Source organism: Pocillopora damicornis, chromosome 9 (genome assembly GCF_964200805.1).
Source record: "Pocillopora damicornis chromosome 9, jaPocDami1.2, whole genome shotgun sequence".
NCBI classification, from domain to species: Eukaryota; Metazoa; Cnidaria; class Anthozoa; order Scleractinia; family Pocilloporidae; genus Pocillopora; species Pocillopora damicornis.
Window position 1 is genome coordinate 5900621 of NC_142678.1, and position 16549 is coordinate 5917169.

The 16549-nt window shown below is 36.1% G+C and overlaps 5 protein-coding genes and 1 pseudogene across 6 annotated transcripts in view; 1 reads left to right on the forward strand and 5 right to left on the reverse strand.

Annotated features, from left to right (window-relative positions):
- Nucleotides 1-250: 250 nt before the first annotated feature.
- LOC149039814 (trace amine-associated receptor 5-like) lies at nt 251-5467 on the reverse strand. Of its 2 annotated transcripts, none has more exons than XM_089182511.1 (2): nt 5204-5467; nt 251-4095 (listed from the first exon to the last, which is right to left on the reverse strand). In XM_089182511.1, exon 2 carries the CDS (start codon nt 4019-4021, stop codon nt 3155-3157), a length of 867 nt encoding a protein of 288 aa, XP_089038637.1. In that variant the 5' UTR covers nt 4022-4095; nt 5204-5467; the 3' UTR covers nt 251-3154. The 2 variants fall into 2 exon arrangements, with proteins under 2 accessions (XP_089038637.1, XP_089038636.1); XM_089182510.1 differs by having other exon boundaries at nt 251-5070.
- Nucleotides 5468-6484: 1017 nt separating this feature from the next.
- LOC149039815 (trace amine-associated receptor 5-like) lies at nt 6485-7859 on the reverse strand. Its single transcript, XM_089182512.1, has one exon. It carries the CDS (start codon nt 7773-7775, stop codon nt 6909-6911), a length of 867 nt encoding a protein of 288 aa, XP_089038638.1. The 5' UTR covers nt 7776-7859; the 3' UTR covers nt 6485-6908.
- Nucleotides 7860-9362: 1503 nt separating this feature from the next.
- LOC149039816 (trace amine-associated receptor 5-like) lies at nt 9363-11956 on the reverse strand. Its single transcript, XM_089182517.1, has one exon. The coding sequence runs from the start codon at nt 11822-11824 to the stop codon at nt 10958-10960; it is 867 nt and encodes a 288-aa protein (XP_089038643.1). The 5' UTR covers nt 11825-11956; the 3' UTR covers nt 9363-10957.
- Nucleotides 10089-10897, reverse strand: LOC149039817 (uncharacterized; annotated as a pseudogene).
- Nucleotides 11957-13592: 1636 nt separating the features above from the next.
- Nucleotides 13593-14870, reverse strand: LOC149039818 (lysophosphatidic acid receptor 3-like). Its single transcript, XM_089182518.1, has one exon. It carries the CDS (start codon nt 14868-14870, stop codon nt 14010-14012), a length of 861 nt encoding a protein of 286 aa, XP_089038644.1. The 3' UTR covers nt 13593-14009.
- A 54-nt stretch (nt 14871-14924) lies between these two features.
- Nucleotides 14925-16549, forward strand: part of LOC149039819 (histamine H2 receptor-like) — a 2510-nt gene continuing 885 nt past the window's right edge. The window contains exon 1 of the mRNA XM_089182515.1: nt 14925-16549. This exon is cut by the window's right edge and continues 885 nt beyond it. Coding sequence (XP_089038641.1) covers nt 16421-16549 — 129 coding nt within the window. The 5' untranslated portion in view covers nt 14925-16420.

The window sequence follows — 16549 nt, forward strand, 5'->3', positions numbered from 1 at the left end:
CTTTTGAAACTTTTGGTCGGCTGTGATATACCGTGTTGTCATGCGCTGCAAAACTCATGTGGCTTCTTCATCATTTCAGCATCAGGACACCGTGTTGGATGTGCAGTTCGCCCAGACATTATTTACTAATTTAATTTGCTTTTGTAAATAATTTTATGTTTGTAATATATTCTGACAACGCCTAATGGTAAAAGAAAGGGTGTATATATTTCAGATATATTTTCAAATTGCAACATTTTTGAAAACTGGAGTATAAGTATATTTTTATATTTATATACCCTCTCTCTGACTAATTATGCATTACGCATACAACAACGTTGATACAACGTTTCAGCTCTACTCAATTTCTACTCAGCTCTGCCATTGAGTCGTCACTATTCTACCTGTAAACTGTGAATATGATGTTTGCCAAAGGGAGCCAATCACGTAAAGGCCTGGTTTCTCATGGGCTTCTTCCACTTGTAACTTGGTAATTAGATTCAGGGAAAAATAAAACAATAAATAAAAAGATAACTGTTTTTTTTTTAATCTAGCCGGGCGATCCTCAATAAAGTAAGAAAGGTTATTTTCTTCTAATACTTTGTGATCAAAGTGATTCGCTTCCTCTGATAGGCAACTATCTGCCTGTGTTCTAAATTTTAGGAAGACGGAAAGGTCCGTACAAGAAAAAGCAGGATTTTACTATCCCTTCTTGCACATAAACACCTGTCTCTTTGAATTTTTCATCGACAGTTACTAACTCAGAAGCCCTGTTTTGTTTAAATCTAAGTCGTTCAGAAGTTTTATGTGATAGTATTTCTCTTAAAGTTTCTCGAAACATGGGAAATCTAAAACTATAAATGACAGGATTCACCAAAGAATTTCCCAAATGAAATATGTAAAAACTGTAGAGAACGTGTTTTGAAAAACAGCCGGAACACTGATGAAAAATAAAATGGGCAACACCACTCGAGCCCCAACACACAAGAGAGGCGCCTATCACAATAAACAAAGTCCTGGAGAGTTTCTTGTTCTTTTCCAGTGAATTGTCCTTGCTAGCAACTGACACCAATCTACTGGAACTGAGTTTAGCTCGTATCGCCACATAGCAGGCACAAATTACGATCAGCGATAAAGCCGCGATGGACCATACTGCAATCATCCAGTGGTTAATTTCCGAGTAGTAAAAGAACAGCATTAACAAATTCCCTATCTAGAGAGCTATTGCAGCACCCCACACAAAGATAGCGCTGTAAATATAGCCTCTGATGCTTGCTACTCGATGGCGAAGGGGCCAAATGAGAGCGTAGGCACGTTCCAGTGAGATGAGAACGAGGAAGAAAACAGATGCAAAAGGCAAACTTAGTTGGTAACCACCTAGAAGTGAATGTTTCAAATTATCCTCACCAGAAGTCATGTTGGTTTGGAAAGAATCTGGAATGTAAAACCCTCCAGTTATTATCATCTGACTGAGTCCAACAAGAAGATCCGCCACGGCCAGGTTTATGAGAAGAAATGAGGTCCGCTTAAATTTGCTACGGTTTTTCCAAAACACGAATATGGTGAAAGAGTTTCTCGAGAAAATAAGAAGGGATTCAAAGAGAATAATGCAGTGAATTACAAAAGTTGCATTAGCCATACTCGAAGTGTTTAGTATTCGAAAAATTTACCAACTTTTTTTTAACAGGTTGTCACTTACGTAGCACGCTTTTATGTGAGAAAAAAAATACGGTCACGATGTGATGTAGTGGATTGAAAAAAGAAAAATTAACAAACATATTCTACAATTAACTCCAACCAATATTTAGCTAAAAACGTTGTGATTAAGATCTTCATTAAACGAATCTCACCTTTATATCAATAGGTAGCTAAAAACTTCAGCTTTCAAAGTTAATAAAGAATAAGAAATTAATTTTTTGGAGGGTTATGACTGAATTAATTACTTATTTGTAATCAACACAGCGTACGAGAGAGGGAATAACAAACAGAAAATCACTTAGCAATATCATCAACTTTCCTTCCAAGATAGAACTGATAATTACAATATTTTTACCAAAATTAGCACGTTGAGAAAATACGATGCAATTAGACTGAAAAGCAGTTTTTATGATTCTTAAAGCAAAAATTCAGGATCAACGCATATATGTTACAGTTGGAAAAAAATTTCAGAGGAAAAATAAAAACAAGCATATTACTCTACAAGTTCTGACCAATATTTACTCAGAGAAGAAAAAATTTGATTAAGATCTTCAACAAACAGACCTCAGACTATGGCAAAGGTAATTAAAAACTCGAGTTCCCAAAATTAATTATGTGCAAACGATTTTTCCTTCATAGAAAAGATGGCCTGCATTTCCATTCGTTAACTGCATACAACGCAAGGGGCCGATGAATAAATTATTACAAGGCAATGCTAACAATTTTGTCTTTTCGGCAAAATCATTACAAACTATATGTCACAATTGGCACCTTATGCAAGAGGACACTCTGTAAAAGTTTTGAGAGATGTTTATAAATGTAAGGTTCTTATATAAATAAGGTACACAATATTTTTATTAAAAGCATAGATTGGGTGCTGTGCATACAACGCAAAGTAAACATAAGGGGTTAATAGAATAATATAACATTTCCATACTAATGAGGCCTTCTGGAAAGAAATAATTTTAAAACATATGCCACGACTGGCATATGGAGCAAAATCAAAGTTACCTTTTCAAAAGGTAAATGAGCAGTTTTTTGATTCTCAAAAGGCTGTGTAAGTAACGGAAATTTTTTTGAAGTTTTCACCAAGCTAATTGAGGAAGCCAACAGTCACCTTTATTTGCAACTCCATATAATGCACATTTATTTTAATTAATTAAAAACAGCCGGTTTCACCTGCACGTAGAGGAAAATGAGTAATGTACAGTGGTCTCTTACTAACACATTATCATTATCTTCTCCATATGGTAATAAATTCATAAATTTCAAAGCGAAACCTTTGATCTGAGTCATCTTTCTGCAGTGCAGCCAGATGATTCGCAAACAAGTAAGAAAGGAAATCTGAATCTAATGTTTTACTGACAATTTCATTCCTGATTCACTACCGAGATGAAAAGGTCGAATGAGCATCAGCTAGAATTATATTTCGCTCTCTTTAAATCAATAAAACTAAACGCTCACAGGCTTGTATTGTTCAACTGACTCGATATTGTTTAGAAGTTATTCTTAGTCTCATTCGTTTCAAAGCTTTTCGAAACATGGGAAATTTAAAACTATAAATTATAGGATTCACCAAAGAACTGCCCAAATGAAATATGTGAAAACTTTCAAGAACAAGTCGAGGATAACACCTTAAACACTGATGAAAAATAAAGTAGGCAACACTACTCGAGCCCCAACAGACAAGAGAGGCGCCTATAACAATAAACAAAGTCCTGGAGAGTTTCCTGTTTTGTTCCAGCGTATTGTCTGTGTTAGCAACTGTTGCTCGTGCATTCGAAGTGAGTCGAGCTCGTATTGTTACGTAGCAGGCGCAAACTGTAGTCAAGGATAAAGCCGCGATGCACGCTAATGCGGCCATCCAATGAGCGCGATTTAGGAAATTAAATTTCACAATTAGCAAAGTCAGTGCCCCAAGAGTTGTTGCGGCAGCCCACACAAAGATGGCGCTGTAAATATAGCCTCTGAAACTTGCTACTCGATGTCGTAGCGGCCAAATCAGAGCATATGCACGCTCCAGTGAGATGAGTACGAGAAAGAAAAGTGATGCATATGGCAAACATAAGGAAGGCACAGCTAAAATCCATTTCTTCAATATATCGTCACCAAGAGTACTTTTATTATGGGTATAACGCGGGATGTAAATCCCTCCAGTTGTTATCATTTGACTGAGTCCAACAAGAAGATCTGCCACAGCCAGGTTTATGAGTAGAAATGAGGTCCTCTTCAATTTGTTTCGGTTTTTCCAAAACACAAAAACGGTAAAAGTATTGGCCAAGAAAGTAATGAGGGATTCAAACAGAATTATGCAGTAAATCACGACAACACTTTTATCGGTCATACTTGAACAAAAAAGTAATCGTAGAATTTGCAAGCTTTCAACCACAGCTCACAACTTGTGTGGCAGGCTTTCACCTAAGAAGGAATATACCCATTACGTAATGTATTTGTCAATAAAAGTTTGATTAAGAACTTCGGCAAATGGATTTCACTCCATGAAGAAGATAATTAAAGATATCATTAATTGTTTTATATTAACAAGGCACCCAACATCTTTTAGTTAAGAATAGACTGGGTACATTTTCATTTTTTTAAGTAAGTAACGTAAGGAAAAATTACGCGCCTCTCATTGGCTGAGAACGAGTGCATTCTTATGTAACATGAGTGCAAGGTACAAAGAATGCGCGCACGTTTTCAAAATTTCGTTGGTCTTGACTTTCTGAGATTATTTTTCATTAAATTATTAACAAGAATTAACATGAATTCTCTTGAAATTTGGCGTAATAAGCACTTGTAAAGTTTTCAGAGACTACAAATTGCATTTTCCATATAGGCTTATGCAATTTTTTTTTCTTTGAAAATTTAGTATTGTCTATTAACATCAAACTGCACTCGAAATCATGCTATTACCTATAAAAATAACACTGCTGGTAATTTTAGCTTTTGGTGGTGGTAATCGCATGTGCCGAATAAAATTAACGATTAATTTCACGCGTGTAACAAAAGTTGCAAGTTACTATTAGAGAGAAAACAACTACGCAAGATAATGCAACCATCCAACTGTCGATATTTAGGATTTTAAATTTCACAACTAGAAAAGGTAATGCCTTAAGAGTTGTTGCTGCAGCCCACACAAAGATGGCGCTGTAATATAGCCTCTGAAGCTTGCTACTCGATGGCATAGCGGCCAAATCAGAGTATAAGCACGTTTAATCGAAATGAGCACGAGGAAGAAAACTGATACATAAGGCGAACAGAGTTAGGGCACAACTAAAATCCATTGTTTCAATACATCATCTCTAAGAGTACTGTTGGTCTGGATATGATGTGGAATGTAAAACCCTCCAGTTGTTATCATTTGACTGAGTCCAACGAGAAGATCTGCAACAGCTAAGTTAATGAGAAGAAATGAGGTCCGCTTCATTTTGTTACGGTTTTTCCAAAACGCGAATGTGGTGAAAGAGTTTCCCGAGAAAATAAGAAGGGATTCAAAGAGAATAATGCAGTGAATTACAAATGTTACCTGAGCCACACTTGAAGTGTTCAGTATTCGGAAAATTTACCAACGTTTTTTAGCAGGTTGTCACTTGCGTAGCACGCTTTTATATAAGAAAAAAATACACCCACGATGTGATGTAGTTGATTAAAAAAAGAAAAAATAAACAAACATATTCTACAATTAACTCCAACCAATATTCAGCTAAAAAACATTGTGATTAAGATCTTCATTAAACGAATCTCACTATAAAAATAGGTAGTTGAAAACTTCAGCTTTCAAAATTAATAAAGAACAAGAGATTAATTTTTTGGCGATAAGACTGAATTAATTACTTATTTGTAATAGTATGCGAGAGAGGGAATGACAAACAGAAAATCACTAAGCAATATCATCAACTTTCCTTCCAAGAACTGATAATTACAATTTTTTTACCAAAATTAGCACGTTGAGAAAATGGGATGTAATTTGAATGAAAAGCAGTTTTTATAATTCTTAAAGCAAAAATTCAGGATCGAGGCATATATATTGCAGTTGGAGAAAAATTTCAGGGGAAAAATAAACACAAACACATCATTCTACAAGCTCTGACCAATATTTACCCAGAGAAGAAAAAATTTGATTAAGATCTTTAACAAACAGACCTCACACTATGGCAAAGGTAATTAAAAACTTGAGTTCCCAAAATTAATTATGAGCGAACGATTTTTCGTTTATAGAAAAGATGGTCTGCATTTCTATCCGTTAATTGCATACAACGTAACGGGTTGATAAATGAATTATTACATAGCAATGCTAACAATTTTTACTTCTAGGAAAACAAAATGTATTTACAAAATGTATGCCACAATTGGCACCTTATGTAAAATCAAATCGACCCTTTTAAACGAAGAATAAGCATATTTGAATGATTCTCGAAGGTCAGAGTTAGCAAGAGGACATTCTTTAGAATTTTTAAAAGATGATTAAAAATGCAACCTTCTTATATAAATAAGGTGCACGAGATTTTTATTAAAAGTATAGTTTGGGTGCCTGCATACAACGCAAAGTAAACATAAGGGGTAAATGGAAAAATATAATTTATTGACTTCTAAGGCGCAAATTCTATATATATATATATATATATATATATATATATATATATATATATATAACATTTCCACACCAAAAAGGCCTTCTAGAAAGAAATAATTCTAAAACATATTTCTACGATTGGCATATCGAGCAAAATCGTAATTACCTTTTCAAAAGATAAATGAGCAGTTTTTTGATTCTCGAAAGGCTTTGTAACTAAAGGAACATTTTTTTGAAGTTTTCACCAAGCTTATTGAAAAAGCCAACCTCGCGTTTATTTGTAACTCCATATAATGCACATCTATTTTAATTACTTAAAAGCAGCTGGTTTAAGTTGCACATAGAGGACAATTAGTAATGTACAGTGGTCTCTTACTTACACATTATCATTATCTTCTCAGTACTAAATTTATAAATTTCAAAGTGAAACCTTTGATCTGAGTCATCTTTCTGCAGTGCAGTCAGATGATTCTCAAACAGGCAAGAAAGGAAATCTTAATCTAGTATTTTATTGTCAATTCCATTCCTGATTCACTACCGAGATGAAAAGGTCGAAGGAGCATCAGCTAGAATTATAGTTCGCTTTCTTTAAATCAATAAAAAGCTCTGTTTCCGCAATTTCTTCTCTGAGAACTAAACGCTCGTAGGCCTGTGTTGTTCAACTGACTCGATATTGTTTAGAAGTCACTTTTAGTCTCATTCGTTTCAAAACTTTTCGAAACATGGGGAATTTAAAACTATAAATGATAGGATTCACCAAAGAATTTCCCAAATGAAATATGTGAAAACTTTCAAGAAGAAGTCGACGATAACACCTGGAACACAGATGATAACTAAAGTAGGCAACACTACTCGAGCCCCAACAGACAAGAGAGGCGCCTATAACAATAAACAAAGTCCTGGAGAGTTTCCTGTTTTGTTCCAGCGAATTGTCTGTGTTAGCAACTGTTGGTCGTGCATTGGAACTGAGTCGAGCTCGTATTGTTACGTAGCAGGCGCAAACTGTAGTCAAGGATAAAGCCGCGATGCACGCTAATGCGGCTATCCAATGAGCGAGATTTAGGAACTTAAATTTCACAATTAGCAAAGTCAGTGCCCCAAGAGTTGTTGCGGCAGCCCACACCATGATGGCGCTGTAAATATAGCCTCTGAAACTTGCTATTCGATGTCGTAGCGGCCAAATCAGAGCATATGCACGCTCCAGTGAGATGAGTACGAGAAAGAAAAGTGATGCATATGGCAAACATAAGGAAGGCACAGCTAAAATCCATTTCTTCAATACATCGTCACCATGAGTACTGTTAGTCTGGGTATAACCCGGAATGTAAATCCCTCCAGTTGTTATCATTTGACTGAGTCCAACAAGAAGATCTGCCACAGCCAGGTTTATGAGTAGAAATGAGGTCCTCTTCAATTTGTTTCGGTTTTTCCAAAACACAAAAACGGTAAAAGTATTGGCCAAGAAAATAATGAGGGATTCAAACAGAATTATGCAGTAAATCACGACAACACTTTTATCGGTCATACTTGAACAAAAAAGTAATCGTAGAATTTGCAAGCTTTCAACCACAGCTCACAACTTGTGTGGCAGGCTTTCACATAAGAAGGAATATACCCATTAAGTAATGAATTTGTCAATAAAGGTTTGATTAAGAACTTCGGAAAATGGATTACACTCTATGAAGAAGGTAATTAAAGATATCATTAATTTTTTTTATATTAACAAGGCACCCAACATCTTTTAGTTAAGAATAGACTGGGTACATTTTCATTTTTTATGTAAGTAACGTAAGGAAAAATTACGCGCCTTTGATTGGCTAAGAACGAGTGCATTCTTATGTAACATGAGTGCCAGGTACAAAGAGTGCGCGCACGTTTTAAAAATTTCGTTGGTCTTGACTTTCTGAGATTATTTTTCATTAAATTATTAACAAGAAATAACATGAATTCTCTTGCAATTTGGCGTAATAAGCACTTGTAAAGTTTTCAGAGACTACAAATTGCACATTTTGTCTCCATTACACAACAAATAACACAGTAGTGTACACCAAATAAGTTAATTTAGGGAAGCCTACCGAGAACCAACCCGAGGAATAGATAGCCCGGGGCATGCATATATACATATATTCGCAACTGATATACCATATACAATCCCGATGTACAGACAATTCCTTACACATTAAAAAAAAGGTATACATTACTAACATGCAAACTTAACCAAGTCTGGATTAACAGAGATGGGCAACCGCTTACAAGGACATAACTACGGTTAAACAGAGACCGGAAAAAACCTGCCAGAAAAAACCCCTCTGGGGAAAATACATGACAGGAAGTCTGGGTAGGAACCATGGCCCAAACTCAGAGCAGTTGGCAGCCCATCCTACGAGGCTTCAGCTAAAGAAAATATGTTTTCAAACTAAAATAAATTTGTCATCAGCCAGAGGTGAACGGTTGGTTCTGAGGCCTAGATGGACGCCACGTGCTATACTTTCCCTTATATACCACTGCATCATTACCCATGATGCTCGGGCCTAAGGCCTAGGCCTTGTCGTATCTCGTGCCGACAAAATATTTATTTCTGCCTTATTCGCAGACTCATTCGTCAGAAATACCATTTTCCATATAGGCTCATGCAATTTTTTTATCTTTGAAAGTTTACTCTTGTCTATTAACACCAAACTAGACTCGAAATCATGCTATTACCTATAAAAATAACACTGCTGGTAATTTTAGCTTTTGGTGATGGTAATCGCAGGGGCCGAATAAATTAACGATTAATTCCACGTGTGTTACAAAAGTTGCAAGTTACTATTAGAGAGAAAACAACTACGCAAGATAATGCAACCATCCAACTGTCGATATTTAGGATTTTAAATTTCACAACTAGAGAAGTTAATGCCCTAAGAGTTGTTGCTGCAGCCCACACAAAGATGGCGCTGTAAGGAGTGTACTCTCTACGTGACGAAGTAAAAAAAAAGGAGAAACAAAGTAAATATAATTGTGCGAACTCCGGGTTCTAGCCCATGATTGTTTATCGAAGAAATGTTGATCAAGCCTTTCAGGAAACGGATCTCGCTATGAAAAAGATGATTAAAAACTTAAGTTTCTTATGTAAACGAGGTAGCCAAGATTTTTAATTAAAGTAAAGATTCGGTTCAATACATTCAACGCAAAGTAAACACAAGGGGTTAAAGAAAAACTTATAACATTGCAATGTTAATAGCTTCACCTTCTAGAAGGAAATAATTACAAAAAAATACATCACAATTGGCACAGCTATCCAAATCAAATTTACCTTTTTGAAAGATTAGTAAGTAGTTATGATTCTCTTAGAGCTATGAAAGTAAAGGAAATCTTGTATTAGTTTTCCCTCAAATACATCTAAGGTGTCAAACGTGCCTTTATTAGCAACTCAATATAATGTGCATTCACTTTAATAACTTCAAAGACAGCTGGTTTTACATTACATGAATTACTCATAGGTACACGCACACGAAGGAAAATAATTGATGTGCAGTGTAAAATGTGTACACTTACTAACACATTATCATCTTCCTCTCAAAAATAAGTTCATAGATTTTAGCACCTGGAGTTAAGTCATCTTTCTGCCACCCTCAACGGGTGAGAAAGGCTTTTTGAATCTGATTCTTTGTGTACAGTTCCTTTTCTGATTCACTGCATCTGTGCGGCAACTATTTCTTCAGAATACTAGAAATCAACGAGGTAAAAAGGTTCAATGGGAATCAGCCAGAATTGTTTTTGGCATTTTCTAGACCAATAAATTGCCTTGTTTCCGCGATTTTGCCTTTGAGAACAGAAACTCATAGGCCTGTATTGTTCAACTGACTCTATACTGACCCTTTTTTAGTCTCATTTTTTGTAAAGTGTTTCGAAAAATGGGAAATTTAAAACTATAAATGTTTGGATGCACCAAAGAATTTCCCAAAAAAGAATGTAAAACCATAAACAACTGCGATCGGACATCTCTTGCAACTCGGAAGAAAAATATAGCAACTGACAGTACCTGGACCCCAACAGACAAGAGAGGCAGCTGTCACAATGAAAAACGCCCTGGAGAGTTTCTTGTTCTGTTCCTCTGGAACTGAGTCTAACTCGTATTGTTGCAGAGTATGCACAAATAGCAATCAGGGAAAAAGCCGCTATGTAAGGCAATACAATCATCAAATGATCGAAGTCTAAGATTTTACACTGCGTAACATGCAAAGACAATGTCTAAAGAGCTGTTGCGGTCGCCTACACTAAGATGGCACTGCAAATATAGCCTCTGATGTTTGTTATTCGATGGTGTAGTAGCCAAATCAGAACATATGCACGCTCCTGCTAGATGAGCTAGGCAAAATACTGATGCAAACGGTGACAATAAATAAGGTACGGCTAATATCAACAGATTTGATTCAAAGCTGTCATATATATACTGTTCGTTTGGATTTAACGTAGAATGTTATACCCTTCCTTTTGATATCATTTGACTGATTCCGAAAAGAAGATTTGCAACAGCCAGGTTAATGATAAGAAATGATGTTCGAATCTGATTCTTTAATTTCTATTTATCTTCTGATTCACCGCCAAGATGAAAAGGTTGAATAAGGATCAGTTAAAATGACATTTCGCTTACTTTATACTCATAAATAGCTCTGTATCTGCGATTTATTCTTTCAGAACTAGAAGCTCACGGGCCTGTGTTGTTCAACTGACTCGATATTGTCTAGAAGTCATTTTTAGACTCATCCGTTTCAAAGCTTTTCGAAACATGGGAAATTTAAAACTATAAATTATAGGATTCACCAAAGAATTGCCCAAATGAAATATAAAAAAACTAAAATAAACGGCTTGAGGATAACACCTGAAACAATAATGAAAAACAAAAGAGGCAACACTACTCGAGCCCCAACAGACAAGAGAGGCGCCTATCACAATAAACAAAGTCCTGGAAAGTTTCCTGTTCTGTTCTAGTGAGTTGTCCCTGTTTGCAACTGTCACTAGTCCATTGGAACTGAGTTTAGCTCTTACTGCCACGTAGCAAGCACAAATTACAATCAGAGAGAAAACAGCTATGCAAGATAATACAACCATCCAATGGCCGATATCTAGGATTTCAGATTTTACAGCTAGCAAAGTCACTGTACCAAAAGTTGTTGCGGTAGCCCACACAAAGATGGCGCTGTAAATATAGCCTCTGAAACTTGCTACTCGATGGCGTAGCGGCCAAATCAGAGCATATACACGTTCCATGGAAATGAGCACGAGGAAGAAAACCGATGTATAAGGCGAACAGAGTTGGGGCACAGCTAAAATCCATTGCTTCAATACATCATTACTAAGAGTACTGTTAGTCAGGATATAATGTGGAATGTAAAACCCTCCAGTTGTTATCATTTGACCGAGTCCAACAAGAAGATCTGCCACAGCCAGATTTATGAGAAGAAATGAGGTACGCTTCAATTTGTTTCGGTTTTTCCAAAACACAAATACGGTGAAAGTATTACCCAAGAAAATAACGAGGGATTCAATGAAAATAATGCCGTGAATTACGACAACACTTGTATCTGGCATTATTGAATTACAAAGTAATCGAGGAATTTGCCAACATTTGATAGCAGCTCATCGCATGTGTGGCGGGCTAAGTACGGAGTATACTCTCTCTGTGATGTAGTAAAAAGAAAAGAAGAAACAAAGCAAATATAATTGAACGAACTCGAGGTTCTAGACAATGGCATTGTTTATCGAGGAAATGTTGACTGAGACTTTCAGGAAACGGATCTCACTCTATGAAGAATCAAAGTGCTCTGTGAGCAAACTCGTGAATTGACACATGATTTTTTAGATTATGTTTAATGTTATCTGGTTTAGGGAATTTTGTGGTTGATTGTCATATCTAGAGTACGAGCAGTAGTTCAGTGTTCGCTAATGTAGCAGAGAAACAAAGCAACGTTGGGATAAGAAGGCATTACAATTGAAATGATCATGCTATTACATTTGACAAGGTGGATGATGTCATGTGTTTCAAACGTCTATCATTTTTGTTTCTGGTTCAAAAGAAAAGGTTGGAAGTAAATGTGGGTGAAAAGTGAAATTTACTGTCTTTCGTTGTAAATATTAGAAAATCAAGGCAATACTGTCTTAATGAAAACATTAACGATTCCCTCTTTATCAAATGAGACAAACGGGAACGAGTTTTGAGTGATATAACTAAGCCAAGCCTGCCACCGTCATTTTGGATCTCCGCCTGGGTAGATTTAGGTCACGTGCTAGGCAACGTATAATCAATAACAAGATAGAATTTCATTTCAGGCCTATTTATCAATTTTGTGGTGTGTAACTTTCGCATTTTAGTACGTTGTTTGTATGTTGAATCTTCAAATTGTCTTGAAACTTAAAAGAAAATTGTTCTTTAAAAATTCACTGAAAATCGGTAGCTAAAATTGTTTGTTTAGGTGTTATCTGATTTTCGTGTTAACTTGTTATTTCGTCAGTCGCCGGCATCTTTTGTTGCTTCTCACAGGAAAAACACACGCGACGAAACGTAATGATCAATTTTGTCCTCAATCTCACGCTATAACAGAAAAAGCTTTTGAACATCTGTAAACTCCGAGCGCTTCGCAGTAAGTGATATTTTCAATGAATCTTCGGATTGTTTTCAAGTTCAAGGACTGTAAATTACAATTTTATGAAAAACGAAGGTTGTTCTGTTATTTCAGTGTGAATCCTTGCATGCCTGCCAGTCGCTGGCGCCGCTTGTTGAAACTAAAACGAAAAAAAAAAACTCTTTTAAGATTATCATTGGCTTCTTTTTCACCCCACCACTATTCTTAGCAACAAAGGTCGCCATTTCGTCTGTTTATTGCTCGCCAAAAACTATAAAATGCACTCAAAAGCCTAAAATCTAAAAAAAGTTTACAGGAATCGACCAATCGAGCGAGCGAGCGAGCGAGCGAGCGAATGCTATTCCCCACATCGTATCTATAACTCGCTCTTGCGCATGCGCGCAATTCACGAGTTAAAAATGATTAAAAACTTAAGTTTCTTATGTAAATGAGGTAACCAAGATTTTTGTAAAAGAAAAGATTCATTGCAATACATACAACGCAAAGTAAACACAAGAGGTTGAAAAAAACTTATAATATTGCAATGTTAATAGCTTCACCTTCTAGAAAGAAATAATTACAAAATCATACATTACAATTGGCACAGCAAGCAAAATCAAATTTCCTTATTTAAAAGATTAATAAGCTGTTTCTTTATGATTCTCCAAAGGCTATGTAAGTAAAGGGACTTTTTGTAGAATTTTTCCATAAAACACACTGAAGGAGTCAAACGTGCCTTCATTAGCAATTCAGTGTCATGTACATTCATTTTAATAACTTCAGAGACAGCTGATTTTACAACATTTGAATTACACGTAGGTACATGCAAATGAAGGGAAATAAGTTATGTGCAGTGTACACTGCGTACACTTACTGTCGTATTATCATCTTCTCAAATATAAGTTCATAGAATTTAGCACGTAGATTTAAGTCATCTTTTTGCCATCCAGCTAAGCGATTCTCAAGGGGCGAGAAAGTCTATTTGAATCTGATTCTTTATGTACAGTTCCTTTTCTGATTCACAGCATCTGTACGGCAACTATTTCTTCAGTATACTAGATATCAACGAAGTTTGAAGTTCCAATAGAAATCAGCTGGAATTGTTCTTGGCTTTCTTTAGACTTGAGAACTAGAAGCTCATAGGCCTGTGTTGTTCAACTGACTCTATACTGAGTCTTTTTTAGTCTCATTTTTCGTAAAGTTTTTCGAAACATGGGAAATTTAAAACTATAAATGATGGGATTCACCAAAGAATTGCCCAAATAAAAAATGTAAAAACTGTGAACAACTGCGATCGGACATCTCTTGGAACTCAGATGAAAAATAAAGTAACCGACACTACTTGGAGCCCAACAGACAAGAGAAGCAGCTGTCACGGTGAAAAGCGCCTTGGAGAGTTTCTTGTTCTGTTCTAGTGAATTTCCCTTGCCCGCAACTGCAGCCAATCCAATGGAACTGAGTTTAGCTCGTATTGTCAAATAGCACGCACAAATTGTAATCAGGAATAAAGCCGATATACAAGATAATGCGATTATCAAGTGATCAAAATTCAGAATTTTACAGTACATAACAAGCAAAGAAAATGTCTGAAGAGCTATGGCAGAAGCCCACACAAAGATAGCGCTGTAAATATAGCCTTTGATACTTGCTACTCGATGTCGTAACGGCCATATCAGAGCATATGCACGTTCCAGTGAGATGAGCACAAGGAAAAATACTGATGCATACGGTGGCAATACTTGAGGCAGAGCCAAAATCCATTCTTCTGACTCAATGCCAGCTCGTGTGCTGTTTGTTTGGATTTGAGGTATAGTGTTATACGCTCCTGTTGATATCAACTGGATGAGTCCGACAAGAAGATCTGCCACAGCTAAGTTTATGAGAAGAAATGTGGTTCTCTTTAGTTTGTTACGGTTTTTCCAAAACACGAATATGGTGAAAGCGTTGCACATGAAAATTAGTAAGGACTCAACACAAATTATGCACAGAATCGCAATAGCATAGGTATGAAACATGCTCGAAAAATTCAACGAAAATTCCCTTCAAATTGACTGATCCTTTGCTTCTGACCGAAACCTACTGCGTTTTTCAAGATTTTACGCGGAAAGTGAGCGAGATTCGTAATCAATATCTAGGAACGTACAATTTGACCACCCGCAAATGTTTGCCCTTTCTACGTTTTAATCAAGAACTTTAAAAAAGGATCGGAAATAAAGAATAAAAAACCTGAATAAATATTATTGAAGTAAACAAAGGCACACTGTTATATTAACGGATGATTGACAATTCTGGCGTTTTTTTATTCACATATTAAAATTGGAGAAAAATTCCATTTTTATCATACAAACCAAAACCGCTAGATTAACTTTTGTTGAGATGAAAACGTCAGTGTTATCTTGATCTTTTCCGTTGAGTAGAAAGTTTGTGATTCGGAGTTAGCAATCATTTGGATAATCTTCCAAACATTGTTCACCGCTTCTGCATAAAGGCGAAGCTAACACAGTTTTTCTTATGATACCATTAATAACTCAGAGCACAGCTAGTTGATCGCACAAAACATACAAATGAATAATAACTATGTGGACTGAAAGCATAGGACATCTCCATACTACCTGCATAGAGTTGTTGTTTACTGCTTTTATTTACGAGCTGTTTGAGTAGAGGTCGTAGGAAAGGGAGGCCTGGTGACGAAGTTGACTTGGCCGGCGCGTTTTGCCGCTCTACCTGACAGATAATGATATCACAAACTTCAATGATTATTTTTCCTTAATTCCAAAAGGCTACAAAGCGATAAATAATGACCGATCCTTCAAGCAAAGATTTGTATGTTACGCAACGAATTTTACGCAATCATTATTGCCTTGGGGGATATTAACAGGACTACTCTAAACGATGCCAACTCAATGGGGAGTGCCTATCATAACAACACTTCAGTCTTCAGTGTTTTGGTACAGATTATTTATTCAGCAATTATTCACTACTTTCACCAACACTGAAGTAAATAATTGTTTTAGAATATACCTTACAGAAACCAAAGAATAAGTTTATTTCTGTCAATATACTGACAAATGGTCGAAAGTTAAACACTTGATACGCAATTTTGTCTCTTCGGTTACTCGGCGGTAATCACGAAACGCTCCATTAACTTTTTTATATACTTATGAAGCTTATATTAAGGAAGTCAAGGAGTGAATTTCCTGCATCGCCATTGACACGCACTTAGGATAGGCCTTTATTGTTAATTGGATTTAAACTCATTTGATCTTACCGCTAGCACTTTCTAAATAAAACATTTGCTCTTACAGCTAACCGCTTCAAAAAAGGCGTTGAGACGGGAAGTTACATAATTTGTTAGCGGCAAATATCGGTGAGGAAAGCAAAGTGAAATTCCATGCTGAACATCAAATTTTGTCATCTTCTTCATTTTTTTCCAACATGTGCATGTTTCGGAAAAATTGTGACAGAGTGAACCGTGAATCCACTTTGTTCTTTTAAAGGTGACTGTGGAACAGAGATTTTTTTAGTGACAGGTATAACAGAAGGAAGCAACGAAAGAAAAGGCGTCATGTCCGACACGGCTTCTGTGGTAATTCTTGCTTTTATAACTGTTGAATCTTTGATCATTATCTTCGCGAACATTTTTACCATCTACGTGTTTTGGAAACACTGCACAAGATTAAGGAGAAACTGTTTA